The sequence below is a fragment of the Chroicocephalus ridibundus genome, chromosome 28 (assembly GCF_963924245.1).
Source record: "Chroicocephalus ridibundus chromosome 28, bChrRid1.1, whole genome shotgun sequence".
Taxonomy (NCBI): Eukaryota; Metazoa; Chordata; class Aves; order Charadriiformes; family Laridae; genus Chroicocephalus; species Chroicocephalus ridibundus.
The window spans coordinates 427,815-441,315 of record NC_086311.1 but is presented as its reverse complement, the minus strand read 5'-3'; the positions used below and the strand labels follow the sequence as shown (position 1 = coordinate 441,315).

Genomic DNA, 13,501 nt, shown 5'->3' with positions numbered 1-13,501 from the left:
GATGGGACAGGAGGGACCCAGGTGTCCGGGGGGGGGGGGGGGGATGGGACAGGAGGGACCCAGGTGTCCGGGGGGGGGACACACGGACACACGGGGGGGGGGACAGGAGGGAGCCAGGTCTCCCGGGGGGGGGGGGGGGACAGTCATCCGGGGCTCACCAGTGCCCGGCGGCTCCGGGTGACTCTCGGCCATCGGTGGCACCTTGCGGGGACGGACACACGACTCCCAGTTAAGTCCCAGTAACCCCACCCGCGGCCCCAGTAACTCCCAGTAGCTCCCTAGCCCCAGTTCCAGTACCTCCCAGTAACCCCCACAGAAGGCCTGCTCCCCCCCACACGGTCCCAGTAAAGCTCCCACCCCCAGTAACTCCCAGTAGCTCCCGGTACTCCCCTATCCCCAGTACCTCCCAGTAACCCCCAGTGAGGGTCTACTCTCCCTTACACCCAACCCAGTAACTGTAACTGCCCCCTCATGTTCCCAGGGACTCCCAGTTCTGCAACACACTCCCAGTGGCTCCCAGTATCTCCCCGTTCTCCCCCTTGAAGGTCTCAGGGGCTCCCAGTGACTCCCAGTAATCATCCCTTCATATTCCCAGTGACTCCCAGTGGCTCCCCGTTGCCCCCCTCAAGGTCCCAGGGGCTCCCAGTACTCCCAGTATCTCCCCATTCTCCCCCTGAAGGTCTCAGGGGCTCCCAGTAACTCCAGTAACCAACCCGTCATACTCCCAGTGACTCCCAATTCCCCCCACATGCTCCCAGTGACTCCCAGTGGCTCCCCATTGCCCCCCTCAAGGTCCCAGGGGGTCCCAGTACTCCCAGTATCTCCCCATTCTCCCCCTGAAGGTCTCAGGGGCTCCCAGTAACTCCAGTAAGCAACCCCTCATACTCCAGTGACTCCCAATTCCCCCCACGTGCTCCCAGTGACTCCCAGTGGCTCCCCATTGCCCCCCCTCAAGGTCCCAAGGGGGTCCCAGTACTCCAGTATCTCCCCATTCTCCCCTGAAGGTCTCAGGGCTCCCAGTAACTCCCAGTAACCAACCCCTCACATTCCCAGTGACTCCCAATTCCCCCACGTGCTCCCAGTGGCTCCCCGTTGCCCCCTCAAGGTCCCAGGGGGTCCCAGTACTCCCAGTATCTCCCCATTCTCCCCCTGAAGGCCTCAGGGGCTCCCAGTAACTCCCAGTAATCGTCCCTTCATATTCCCAGTGACTCCCAGTGGCTCCCCGTTGCCCCCCTCAAGGTCCCAGGGGGTCCCAGTACTCCCAGTATCTCCCATTCTCCCCTGAAGGTCTCAGGGGCTCCCAGTAACTCCCAGTAACCAACCCCTCATACTCCCAGTGACTCCCAATTCCCCCCACGTGCTCCCAGTGACTCCCAGTGGCTCCCGTTGCCCCCTCAAGGTCCCAGGGGGTCCCAGTACTCCCAGTATCTCCCCATTCTCCCCCTGAAGGTCTCAGGGGCTCCCAGTAACTCCCAGTAACCAACCCCTCACATTCCCAGTGACTCCCAATTCCCCCCACATGCTCCCAGTGACTCCCAGTGGCTCCCATTGCCCCCCTCAAGGTCCAGGGGGTCCCAGTACCCCCAATAATGCCCAGTAACCCCCTCCTCATATTCCCAGTCATTCCCTGTGCACTCCAACACGGTCCCAGTAACTTCCAGGAGCCCCCAGTGGCTCCTCCCCCTCACCATCCCAGTACCCCCAGTAGACTCCCAGTTTCCCCCCCCGACACACCCAGTGGCTCCCAGTATCTCCCCCTCAAGGTCCCAGTAACTCCCAGTGTCCCCAGTAACCACCCGCTCATACTCCCAGCGACTCCCAGTTCCCCCCCCACCTGTTCCCAGTACCTCCTAGTGGCTCCCCATTGCCCCCCTCAAGATCCCAGGGGCTCCCAGTACCCCCAGTGGCTCCCAGTAACCAGCCCCTCGTACTCCAGTGACTCCCAGTTCGCCCCATACGTTCCCAGTGGGTCCCAGTATATCCCAGCTGTCCCCCCTCTCCCCAATTCCAGGGGCTCCCAGCAATTGCCAGCTCCTCCCCCCGTCCCAGGCCCTTCCCAGGCCCTTCCCAGTACCTCCCAGTACACCCAGTACCCCCCGTCCCCCCTCACGACCGCGCGGGGCACGCCGGGAACGCGCCGCCGCCGCTCTTCCCGCTCCGCTCGGCGCAGCCAATCAGCGCGCGGGGCCGAGCGAAGAGCCCGCCCCCCTCCCCCCCGGCCGCCGAAAAGCGGTAGCCAATGAGAGGCGGTAACACGAAAGTCCCGCCTCCCCGTTGCCCAATGGGAGGCCGCGCCTGGGCGCGGAGACGCTGCGGAGAGCGCGGCGGCTCGTCCCGCCCCCCCGCGGGGGCTCCGCCAATCAGAGCGCGAGGGACGGGGCCTGGGGTAGAGCTGGGGGCTGGGGGGGGTAAGTTTGAGCCCTGAGGGGTAAATCAGGGTCCTGGGGGTGTAAATCAGGGCCCTGGAGGAGTAAATGAGGGTCCTGGGGGTGCAAATCAGGGGCTGAGGGGGTAAATCAGGGCCCTGGAGGAGTAAATGAGGGTGCTAGAGGTGTAAATCGGGGTCTGAGGGGGTAAATCAGGGCCCTGGAGGAGTAAATCTGATCCGTGGAGGTGTAAATCGGGGTCCGAGGGGGTAAATCAGGGCCCTGGAGGTGTAAATGAGGGTGCTAGGGGTGTAAATCGGGGCCTGAGGGGGTAAATCAGGGCCCTGGAGGAGTAAATGAGGGTGCCAGAGGTGTAAATCGGGGCCTGAGGGGTAAATCAGGGCCCTGGAGGTGTAAATGAGGGTGCTAGAGGTGTAAATTGGGGCCTGAGGGGGTAAATCAGGGCCCGGGGAGGTGTAAATGAGGGTGCTAGGGGTGTAAATCGGGGACTGAGGGGGTAAATCAGGGCCCGAGGGGGTAAATCAGGGCCCGGGGAGGTGTAAATGAGGGTGCTAGAGGTGTAAATCGGGGCCTGAGGGGGTAAATCAGGGCCCGGGGAGGTGTAAATGAGGGTGCTAGAGGTGTAAATCGGGGGCTGAGGGGGTAAATCAGGGCCCTGGAGGAGTAAATCTGATCCGTGGTGGTGTAAATCAGGGTCCGAGGGGGTAAATCAGGGCCCGGGGAGGTGTAAGTGAGGGTGCTAGAGGTGTAAATCGGGGCCTGAAGGGGTAAATCAGGGCCCTGGAGGTGTAAATGAGGGTGCTAGGGGGGTAAATCAGGGCCCTGGAGGTGTAAATGAGGGTGCTAGAGGTGTAAATCGGGGCCTGAGGGGGTAAATCAGGGCCCTGGAGGAGTAAATCTGATCCGTGGTGGTGTAAATCAGGGTCTGAGGGGGTAAATCAGGGCCCGGGGAGGTGTAAGTGAGGGTGCTAGAGGTGTAAATCGGGGCCTGAAGGGGTAAATCAGGGCCCTGGAGGTGTAAATGAGGGTGCTAGGGGGGTAAATCAGGGCCCTGGAGGTGTAAATGAGGGTGCTAGGGGTGTAAATTGGGGCCTGAAGGGGTAAATCAGGGCCCTGGAGGAGTAAATCTGATCCGTGGTGGTGTAAATCAGGGTCCGAGGGGGTAAATCAGGGCTCTGGAGGTGTAAATGAGGGTGCTAGAGGTGTAAATTGGGGTCCGAGGGGGTAAATCAGGGCCCGGGGAGGTGTAAATGAGGGTGCTAGGGGTGTAAATCGGGGTCTGAGGGGGTAAATCAGGGCCCTGGAGGTGTAAATGAGGGTGCTAGAGGTGTAAATCGGGGTCCGAGGGGGTAAATCAGGGCCCGGGGAGTTGTAAATGAGGGTGCTAGGGGTGTAAATCGGGGTCTGAGGGGGTAAATCAGGGCCCTGGAGGTGTAAGTGAGGGTGCTAGAGGTGTAAATCGGGGCCTGAGGGGATAAATCAGGGCCCTGGAGGAGTAAATCTGATCCGTGGAGGTGTAAATCTTGGTCCGAGGGGGTAAATCAGGGCCCTGGAGGTGTAAATGAGGGTGCTAGGGGTGTAAATCGGGGCCTGAGGGGGTAAACCAGGGCCCCGGGGGGTAAATCTGAGCCTGGAGGTGGCAAATATGAGCCCCGAGGGGGTAAATCCGGGGCCTTGGGGTGCAAAAGAGGGCCCCGGCGGTGTAAACGCGGTCCCTGAGGGTGTAAATCAGGGCCCTGGGGGTAAAGCGGGGGTCGGAGGGGCGGCGGGACCGTGGCCGCCCGGGTCCCTCCCGTCTCCCCGGATGCCCGGCTCCCGTGGGAGCGGCAGTGACGTCGGTGCCACCGGCTGTGGGGACCGTCCCCGAGGGACACGGGGAGGTAGGTGCTGGCAGGGCCAGACGCGGCCGCGCGGGTGCCTTGCAGGGACGGGGGGTGGGTGGGGGGACGACACCCCCCCAGGGGTGGGAGGGGGCGCCGGGGTTTTTTGGGGGGCGGGGGGGGGGGACGGCAGGCGGAGGCCTGGGCTGGGTCCCCGCGTGGCTGCGGAAAGGGAAGTGGCGGCGTCCCTGCGCCCGGACGCCTCGGCTTCCTCGCGGGGGCAATGGCGGCCACGCCCGGACGCCTTGTGGCACCCACGGCCGCGTCCCTCTTCCAGGGGTGCGCGGGCGGCCCCAACCGCGACACCGTGGCCCCTGGAGGGGGTCCCGTTCCCGGACGCCTGGGTGCCCTCCCAAACGCCTGGGTCCCCTCCCGAACGCCTGGGTCCCATCCCCAAACGTCTGGGTCCCCTCCTGGACGCCTGGGTCCCATTCCCGGACACCTGGATCCCATCCCTGAACGCCCGGGTCCCATCCCCGGATGCCCGGGTCCCCATCCCGATGCCTGAGTCCCATCCCTGAACGCCTGAGTCCCCAACCCGATGCCTGGGTCCCCTCCCGGACACCTGGGTCCCCTCCCGAACGTCTGGGTCCCCTCCCGGACACCTGGGTCCCACCCCTGGATGCCTGGATCTCATCCCTGGACGCCTGGGTCCCATCCCCGGACGCCTGGGTCCCCTCCCGGACGCCTGGGTCCCATCCCAGACACCTGGGTCCCCTCCCGGACGCCTGGGTCCCATCCCAGACACCTGGGTCCCCTCCCGGACGCCTGGGTCCCATCCCGATGCCTGAGTCCCATCCCTGGATGCCTGGATCCCATCCCTGGATGCCTGGATCCCCTCCCGGACGCCTGGGTCCCCTCCTGGACACCTGGGTCCCACCCCTGGATGCCTGGATCCCATTCCCAGACGCCTGGGTCCCCTCCTGGACACCTGGGTCCCCTCCTGGACACCTGGGTCCCACCCCTGGATGCCTGGATCCCATCCCTGGATGCCTGGATCCCATTCCCGGACGCCTGGGTCCCCTCCCCGATGCCTGAGTCCCATCCCTGAACACCTGGGTCCCCTCCCGGACACCTGGATCCCCACCCAAACACATGGGTCCCATCCCTGGATGCCTGGATCCCATTCCCGAACGCCCGGGTCCCATCCCTGGATGCCTGGGTCCCATCCCTGGATGCCTGGATCCCATTCCCGAATGCCCGGGTCCCATCCCCGGACACCTGGGTCCCCACCCAAACACACGGGTCCCACCTCCGAACGCCTGGGTCCCTCTTATCTCCATTAAGGGCTTGGGGAGGGGTCCCCACCCGGACACCTGGGTCCCCCCGGGTCCCCACCCCGAACACCTGGGTCCCCACCCGGACACCTGGGTCCCCACCCGGACGCCTGGGTCCCCCGCAGGATGTCCTCTCCTCCGCTGTCCCCGGCGGTGGCCTCGGCCGCGGCGGCCTCCAGGCAGGCGCTGCAGGCGCTGGCGGGGCTGGCGGAGGCGCTGGGGACGCCGGGGACGGTGGGGACGGCGGCGGCGCTGGCGGAGGCGAAGGCGGCGCTTGAGGAGGCGGAGGCGGCGCTGGCGGGGCTGGAAGCGGCGTTGGTGGCGGCGATGGCGGCGGCGGCGACGACGACGACGGCGGCGACGCCGACTCCGGGGCTCGACGCCGAAGGTCTTTACCGGGCGCTGGCGGTGGCCGCCGATGCCAGCGCCAAGGAGCTGGAGCAGGAGCTGCGCCGCAACCGCCGGCGCCGCTGGGGTCTGTGGCTGGTCCGGACCGTCACCCTGGTGCTGATGCTTCTCTGCGTTCCCCTGCGTGAGTACGGACCAGTATAGACCAGAATGGACCAGTTCAGGCCAGTAGGGAGCCCTACGGATCCCCTTGGACCAGTAATACCAGTGGAGAACCCTACAGACCAGCAGGGAACCCTACAGGCCAGTAGAGACTTTCTGCTGTCCTGACCAGTAGGGACCAGTTCAGACCAGTAGGGAGCCCTATGGATCCGCTTGGGCCAGTAATACCAGTGGAGAACCCTACAGACCAGTAGAGACCAGTAGGGAGCCCTACAGACCAGTATGGACTAGTGGGAAGCCCTACGGGCCAGTAGAGACTTTCCCTTGCCCAGACCAGTAGGGACCAGTTCAGACCAGTAGGGAGCCCTACAGACCGGTACGGACTAGTGGGAAGCCCTACGGGCCAGTAGAGACTTTCCCTTGCCCAGACCAGTAGGGACCAGTTTAGACCAGTAGAGAGCCCTACGGATCCGCTTGGACCAGTAATACCAGTGGAGAAGCCTACAGACCAGTATGGGCCAGTAGGAAGCTCTACGGACCAGTATAGACTTTCTGTTGCCCTGGCCAGTATAGGCCAGAATGGACCAGTTCAGACCACTAGAGACCACTAAGAATCAGTGTACACCAGTAGGGACCAGTACAGACCAGTGCACGACCACTGCGGGCCAGTACAAACTTTCCCATAGCCTGACCACTGTAGACCAGTATGGACCAGTAAGGACCTTTACAGACCAGTGTGGAACAGTATGATCCCGTAGGCATCGCTGTAGACCAGCAGGGACCAGTTCAGACCAGTTCAGACCAGTAGGAAACCCTACAGATCTCTTTGGATCAGTAATACCAGAGGGCCCTGCAGACCAGTATAGACCAGTAAGAAACCCTACAGACCAGTAGAAGCTACTCTGCTCTGACCACTATAGTTCAAACCAGTATATGCCAGTAGGGACCAGTAGGAGCCACCGTAGACCAGTAGGGACCAGTAAAGACCAGTTGGGTGTCCTACAGACCAGTGTGGACCAGTGTAGAGCTTCCCCTCAACTGCGATGGACTGGGGGACACTGGGAGGGGACGGGGGACATTGGGAGGGGACGGAGGACGCTGGGATGGGACTGGGGACACTGGGAGGGGACTGGGGACACTGGGACAAGGCTGGGGACACTGGGAGGGGACTGGGGACACTGGGAGGGGACACCAGGAGGGGGGAGGGGACACTGGGACAAGGCTGGGGACACTGGGAGGGGACTGGGGACACTGGAGTGGGGGACACCAGGAGGGGAGAGGGGACACTGGGACAAGACTGGGGATACTGGGAGGGGACTGGGGACACTGGGAGGGGACACCAGGAGGGGAGAGGGGACACTGGGACAAGACTGGGGATACTGGGACAAGACTGGGGACACTGGGAGGGGACACCAGGAGGGGAGAGGGGACACTGGGAGGGGACCGGGGACATTGGGAGGGGATGGGGACCCTGGGACAAGACTGGGGACACTGGGAGGGGACTGGGGACACTGGGAGGGGACACCAGGAGGGGAGAGGGGACACTGGGACAAGACTGGGGACACTGGGAGGGGACTGGGGACACTGGGAGGGGACACCAGGAGGGGAGAGGGGACACTGGGAGGGGACGGGGGGCACCGGGAGGGGATGGGGACCCTGGGACAAGACTGGGGACACTGGGAGGGGACTGGGGACACTGGAGTGGGGGACATCAGGAGGGGAGAGGGGACCCTGGGACAAGACTGGGGATACTGGGAGGGGACTGGGGACACTGGGAGGGGACACCAGGAGGGGAGAGGGGACACTGGAACAAGACTGGGGACACTGGGAGGGGACTGGGGACACTGGGAGGGGACACCAGGAGGGGAGAGGGGACACTGGGAGGGGACCGGGGACATTGGGAGGGGATGGGGACCCTGGGACAAGACTGGGGACACTGGGAGGGGACTGGGGACACTGGAGTGGGGGACATCAGGAGGGGAGAGGGGACACTGGGACAAGACTGGGGACACTGGGAGGGGACTGGGGACACCAGGTGATGTCCGTGTCCCCCCGATGTCCCCGCAGTGTCCCTGGACGTGGTGCGGGAGGCGCTGGGGGTGACACAGGAGAGTCACCTCGTCCCCTCCCTGGCCACCGTCGCCCTGGTCTGCCAGGTGGCCCTGTGGGGCACGGGGACATCCAAGCGTCACTTGGCCACCGCCGCCAGCCACCAGCGTCACCAAGCCCACCGCTACCGCCGCCTGGCCTGGGACGCCGCCGCTGCCACCGCCGCCACCACTGAGGCCACCAAGGCCATCGCCGATGCCAATGTCACCCTGGGGATGCTGGAGGAGGTGACCGACCACCTGAGGACCCTGGTGGACGCTGTCACCCAGGACCTGGAGATGGGTCAGGGCTTCCCTGCCAGCGCCCGGGCCCTGGGGGACACCGTGGTGGCCTTGGGGACAGCCATGGGGGACAAGGAGGGGACGGAGAGGTTGGCCCGGGCGCTGGAGGCTCTGCCGGGGGACGAGTAGGGACAAGGACGGGGACACCGGGAGGGTCCTGCTCATCCTGGGGACACCCCGATGTCCCTTCTCCATCTTGGGGACACCCCGATGTCCCATCTGGTGACAGCCAGAGGTCCGTCCTTGTTCTGGGGACACCAGGATGTCCCCTGTCCCAGCGGGGGACACCAAGAGGGTCCTCCTCAACCTGGGGACATCCCGATGTCCCATCTGGGGACACCCCGGGGTCCCTCCTTGTTCTGGGGACACCAGGGTGTCCCCTGTCCCACCTGAGGAGGTTGAGGATGTCCCCTTTGTGGTCCCCCTTGTGGCCCGAGGACACCAGGGACGGGTTGGTGACACCGTCCCCCGTCCCCCCAATAAACCTCAGGGACGCGCCGAGCCCCCGACCTGTCACTGGGGTTGGGGACATGGCAGGGACATGGGGACGCCAGGGCAAGGGGACGTCCCCACCCCATTCAGAGGACACCAGGAGGAGGGGTGTCCCCAGGCCATCCCCGTCAAAGGGCTCGGGACTGTCCCCAGTGTCCCCAGGGGTGCCCGGCTGGATGTCCCCGAGCCATGGGCGACACGGTGGGGACACACGCGGGGATGTCGGGGATAGCACTGGGGGGGACACTGGGGACATCATCGTGGCCACCATGGGGACATGCTGAGGGCCAGCACTGGGGACGAGCCGTTGCCACACTGGGGACACCACTGGGGCTGCGTTGGGGACATCTCTGAGGCCACCTGGGCCACAGCACTGGGGACACTCCAGGGACATCGCTGGGGACACGCTGGGGCTGCCATTGAGGACACGTTGGGGACACTGAGGCCACCGTTGGGGTCAGCGCTGGGGACACGCTGGGGACGTGCCGGGGCCAGCACCGGGGACATGTTGGGGACGTCAGGGGGACACGGGGAGGACATTGAACGTTGCAGGTGACCGTCTTGGGGGGACAAGGGGGGGAGGACGGGTGGGCCGTGGGGCTGCACTGGGGACAGTGGGGGACGTCAGGGGCTGGGGGACACCGAGGACCGCGGGTGGCCGTGCTGGGGCCCCACTGGGGACATCAGGGGGGACATTGGGGGCCGTGGGGTCCCATTAGGGGACATTGGAGGCCGTGGGGTCCCATTAGGGGACACGGGGGGACACGGAAGGGGGTGAGTGGCCGTGCTGGGGCCGCGTTGGGGACATTGCGGGGGGGACATCAGGGACCGCAGGGCTGCGTTGGGGACATCGGGGGACACCGGGGGCTGTGGGACCCTGTTGGGGCCATTGGGGGACACCGAGGAAGGTGGCCGCGCTGGGGCCCTTCCGGGGACATTGCCGGGGGACGCTGGGGGCTGCGGGGTCCCGTTGGGGACACGGGGGGGGGACACACCGGGGGGGGGGGGTGGCCGTGCTGGGGTGACGGGGCGGGTGACGTCCCCGCTGGCGGCGTCCCCTCGCCCAGCCCCCGTGGGCCGAGCCCGGCCCGAGCCGGGGCCTGTGTCCGGCCACCGCCGCGTCCCGGCCCCGCGTGTCCCCCCTCCGCGTCCCCTCCGCGTCCCCAAAGCCGCCGCCGCCACCTATGGAGACCCCCGAGGCCACCGGGGCCATCGTCCCCCCCGAGGTGGGACAAATCTCGGCGCTGGGTGGCCAGGGTGGGGGAGGGGACAGGACAGAGAGGTGGCAGGGGGGTGGCAGGGGGGACAGGGGGTGGCAGGGGGGTGGCAGAGAGGGGGGATGGGGACAGGGGGTGGCAGGGGGTGACGGAGGGGACAGGGGGTGACAGGGAGGGGGGATAGGGATGGGGGGACAGGGGGTGGCAGGGGGGTGGCAGAGGGGATGGGGGGTGGCAGGGGGTGACAGAGAGGGGGGATGGGGGGACGGGGGGACAGGGGGTGGCAGAGGGGACAGGGGGTGGCAGGGGGGTGACAGAGGGGACAGAGGGGACAGGGGGTGGCAGGGGGGTGACAGAGAGGGGGGATGGGGACAGGGGGTGGCAGGGGGTGACGGAGGGGACAGGGGGTGACAGGGAGGGGGGATAGGGATGGGGGGACAGGGGGTGACAGAGGGGACAGGGGGTGGCAGGGAGTGACAGGGAGGGGGATGGGGACAGGGGGTGACAGAGGGGACAGGGGGTGACAGGGAGGGGGGATAGGGACGGGGGGACAGGGGGTGGCAGGGGGGTGACAGAGGGGATGGGGGGTGGCAGGAGGTGACGGAGAGGAGGGATGGGGACGGGGGGACAGGGGGTGGCAGAGGGGACAGGGGGTGGCAGGGGGGTGACAGAGGGGACAGGGGGTGACAGAGGGTGACAGAGGGGGCAGGGGGTGACAGGGAGGGGGATGGGGACGGGGGGACAGGGGGTGGCAGAGGGTGACAGAGGGGACAGGGGGTGGCAGGGGGTGACACGGAGGGGGATGGGGACGGGGGAACAGGGGGTGGCAGGGGGGACAGGGGGTGACAGAGGGGACAGGGGGTGGCAGGGGGGTGGCAGAGAGGGGGGATGGGGACAGGAGGTGGCAGGGGGTGACGGAGGGGACAGGGGGTGACAGGGAGGGGGGATAGGGATGGGGGGACAGGGGGTGGCAGGGGGTGACAGAGGGGACAGGGGGTGGCAGGGAGGGGGGATGGGGATGGGGGGACAGGGGGTGGCAGAGGGGACAGGGGGTGGCAGGGGGGTGACAGAGGGTGACAGAGGGGACAGGGGGTGGCAGGGGGTGACAGGGAGGGGGGATGGGGGTGACAGGCGTGACGACGATGGGGACAGGGGGTGAGGGGGTGGCAGGGGGGTGGCAGAGCACATGGGGGTGGGAGGGGTGGGAGAAGGTGACGGGGACAGGGGGACAGGGCAGCGGCAGAGGGGACAGGGCGGGAGAGGGGACGTGGGGACAGGGAATGGGGTGGCAGGGGGTGACGGGGACAGGGCGGTGACAGAGGGGACGGGGGTGGCAGAGGGACAGGGGACAGGAGGGACTTGGTGGCCGGGGGGTGAGGGAGGGGGTGGGGGTGGCAGGGGGTGACAAGCGATGGGGACAAGGGGACAGGGCAGTGGCGGAGGGGACAGCGGGGATGGGGAATGGGGTGGCCGGGGGGTGACGGGGACAGCGGATGGCGGTGACGGGGGACAGGGGGCCGTGGGGGTCACACAGGGTCGGGGGGGACCCCGGGGGGACAGTGGGGACAATGAAGGGGACGGAGGACATGGGGGGACCCCAGGATGACATCAGGGGACCCCAAAGGGGACGAGGGCCATGGGGACCCCCAGGGTGGCATCAGAGGACCTTGAAGGTGACAAGGGCTTTTGGGGGACCCCGAGGAGGGGACAAGGGACGTGGGGGACATGAGGGTGGCATCGGGAGACCCTGAAGGGACCATCAGGGGACCCCAGAGGGGACAAAGGCCGTAGGGAACTCCAGGGTGGGGACAGGGGACATGGAGGAACCCCAGGGTGACCCCCCAGAGGGGACGGGGGACATCAGATGCCACAGGGGACAAGGGACGTGGGGGACACCCAGGAGATAAGGGACACGGGGGACCGTGCCACCGGCCGTGTCCCTGTCCCCAGGTGTCCCCAGAGCTGCTGGAGCCGCTGGTGACTGTGGTGGCCATCCTGGGCGAGCTGGGGGCCACCCCAGGGGACGTCCCCCTGGCCGTGTCCCCCTGGCCGTGCCACCGGGCTCACTGCGGGCCGGGCTGGTGGCCCTCATTGCCGACGTGAAGCGGGCCATGGGCCACCTTCATGGAGAGGCCACCCGCCTCCATCGTGCCCTGGCCACCGCCGGGGCCACCCCTGTGGCCACCCCTGAGCCTGCTGCTGTCCCGCCAGGGGATCCCGCTGTCCCCAGGGCCACTGCGGGGGACCCTTGGACCACCGCGGCAACCATCACCCTCAGGTGGCGGGAGGCGGTGGCCTCTGTGGAGGCCATCTGGGCCAGGTTGGCAGGGGACGCTGTGCGTCTGCGGGACGCCTGTGGGAGCGCGGCCACCGCGGGGGCCACCGCTGAGGTCACCACGGACCACCTGGCAGCGGCGGTGGCCCAGCAGGACAAGGCGCGCCAGGAGCTGCTGGGGGCCACCCGGGCACTGCCAGTGACCTCAGAGGTGGCCACGATGGCCGAGGCGGTGGCAGACCACGAGACACGGGTGGCCGAGGCCAGCGCGGGGCTGCAGGCGGCCACTGAGGCCACCGAGAAGACGGTGGTGGCCATGGTGGAGACGGCGGTGGCCAAGGAACGGAGACGGGTAGCGGCGGTGGCCCACGAGCCCCTGGGACGCTTGGTGGCCGCCTGTCACGGGGCCACCTACTTCTACTGTCACCTGCGCCGCTGCCTCGAGGACATCGAGGCCACCGTGGCTGCCATGGCTGCTGGACACGGTGGCCCTGAGGGGACAGGCGGTGGCCCTGCGGCTCCTGGGGTGGCCCAGGAGGGTCCCGGTGTCCCCAGGGACCTGATGGCAGCGGTGGCAGCGGCCGAGGGGCTGTGGGAGGCCAGCGCCCACCTGGCCAAGGGCCACCTCCTGGGGACGCTGCGGATGGCGCGGGGACTGCTCGTCAATCCTGGCGTCCCCGATGCCACCGCGGCCACCACCGTGGCCCAGCGCTGCCGGGATGCCACCGCCGCCCTCCCAGGGCTGCTGCGGGGACGGCGGTAGGGGACGGTGGCTTCGTTAGGGACCGATGGCCTCGCTGGGGACCGGTGGCTTCTTCGGGGACCGGTGGCATCAACACGTCACTGTTGCATTCCTGGACCTGTGTCACTTTGTCCCCAACACGTGTCCCACCCGTCCCCTTTGTCCCCACGCCCCCTCCCATGTCCCCGTGTCACCTCTCCACGTGCCTCCCCGTCCCCATATGTCACCCCACGTCCCCTTGAAGCGTCCCCATGGGGCTTCCTGGTGTCCCCAAAGCCACCACCACCATCCAACGGGGTCCTGGTGTCCCTACGGGGAAATCTGGTGTCCC

At 67.0% G+C, this 13,501-nt stretch overlaps 2 protein-coding genes across 2 annotated transcripts in view; both read left to right on the top strand.

Moving 5' to 3' along the window:
- The window catches only part of LOC134507844 (uncharacterized), an 18,555-nt gene extending 9,253 nt beyond the window's left edge, over positions 1-9,302 (top strand). The window contains exons 2-3 of the mRNA XM_063318788.1: positions 5,670-6,076; positions 8,122-9,302. Of these exons, the coding sequence (XP_063174858.1) occupies positions 5,671-6,076; positions 8,122-8,573 (858 nt within the window). The 5' untranslated portion in view covers position 5,670 and the 3' untranslated portion in view covers positions 8,574-9,302. The remainder of the gene's footprint in view (positions 1-5,669; positions 6,077-8,121) is intronic.
- A 462-nt stretch (positions 9,303-9,764) lies between these two features.
- LOC134507843 (uncharacterized) lies at positions 9,765-13,314 on the top strand. The gene is made up of 2 exons (XM_063318787.1): positions 9,765-10,162; positions 12,104-13,314. Exon 2 carries the CDS (start codon positions 12,265-12,267, stop codon positions 13,189-13,191), a length of 927 nt encoding a protein of 308 aa, XP_063174857.1. The 5' UTR covers positions 9,765-10,162; positions 12,104-12,264; the 3' UTR covers positions 13,192-13,314.
- The last annotated feature ends 187 nt before the right edge of the window (positions 13,315-13,501 follow it).

Excerpts from the sequence above, each read along its gene's own strand:
- LOC134507843 (XM_063318787.1), top strand. The coding sequence starts at position 12,265 with ATGGGCCACCTTCATGGAGAGGCCACCCGCCTCCATCGTGCCCTGGCC.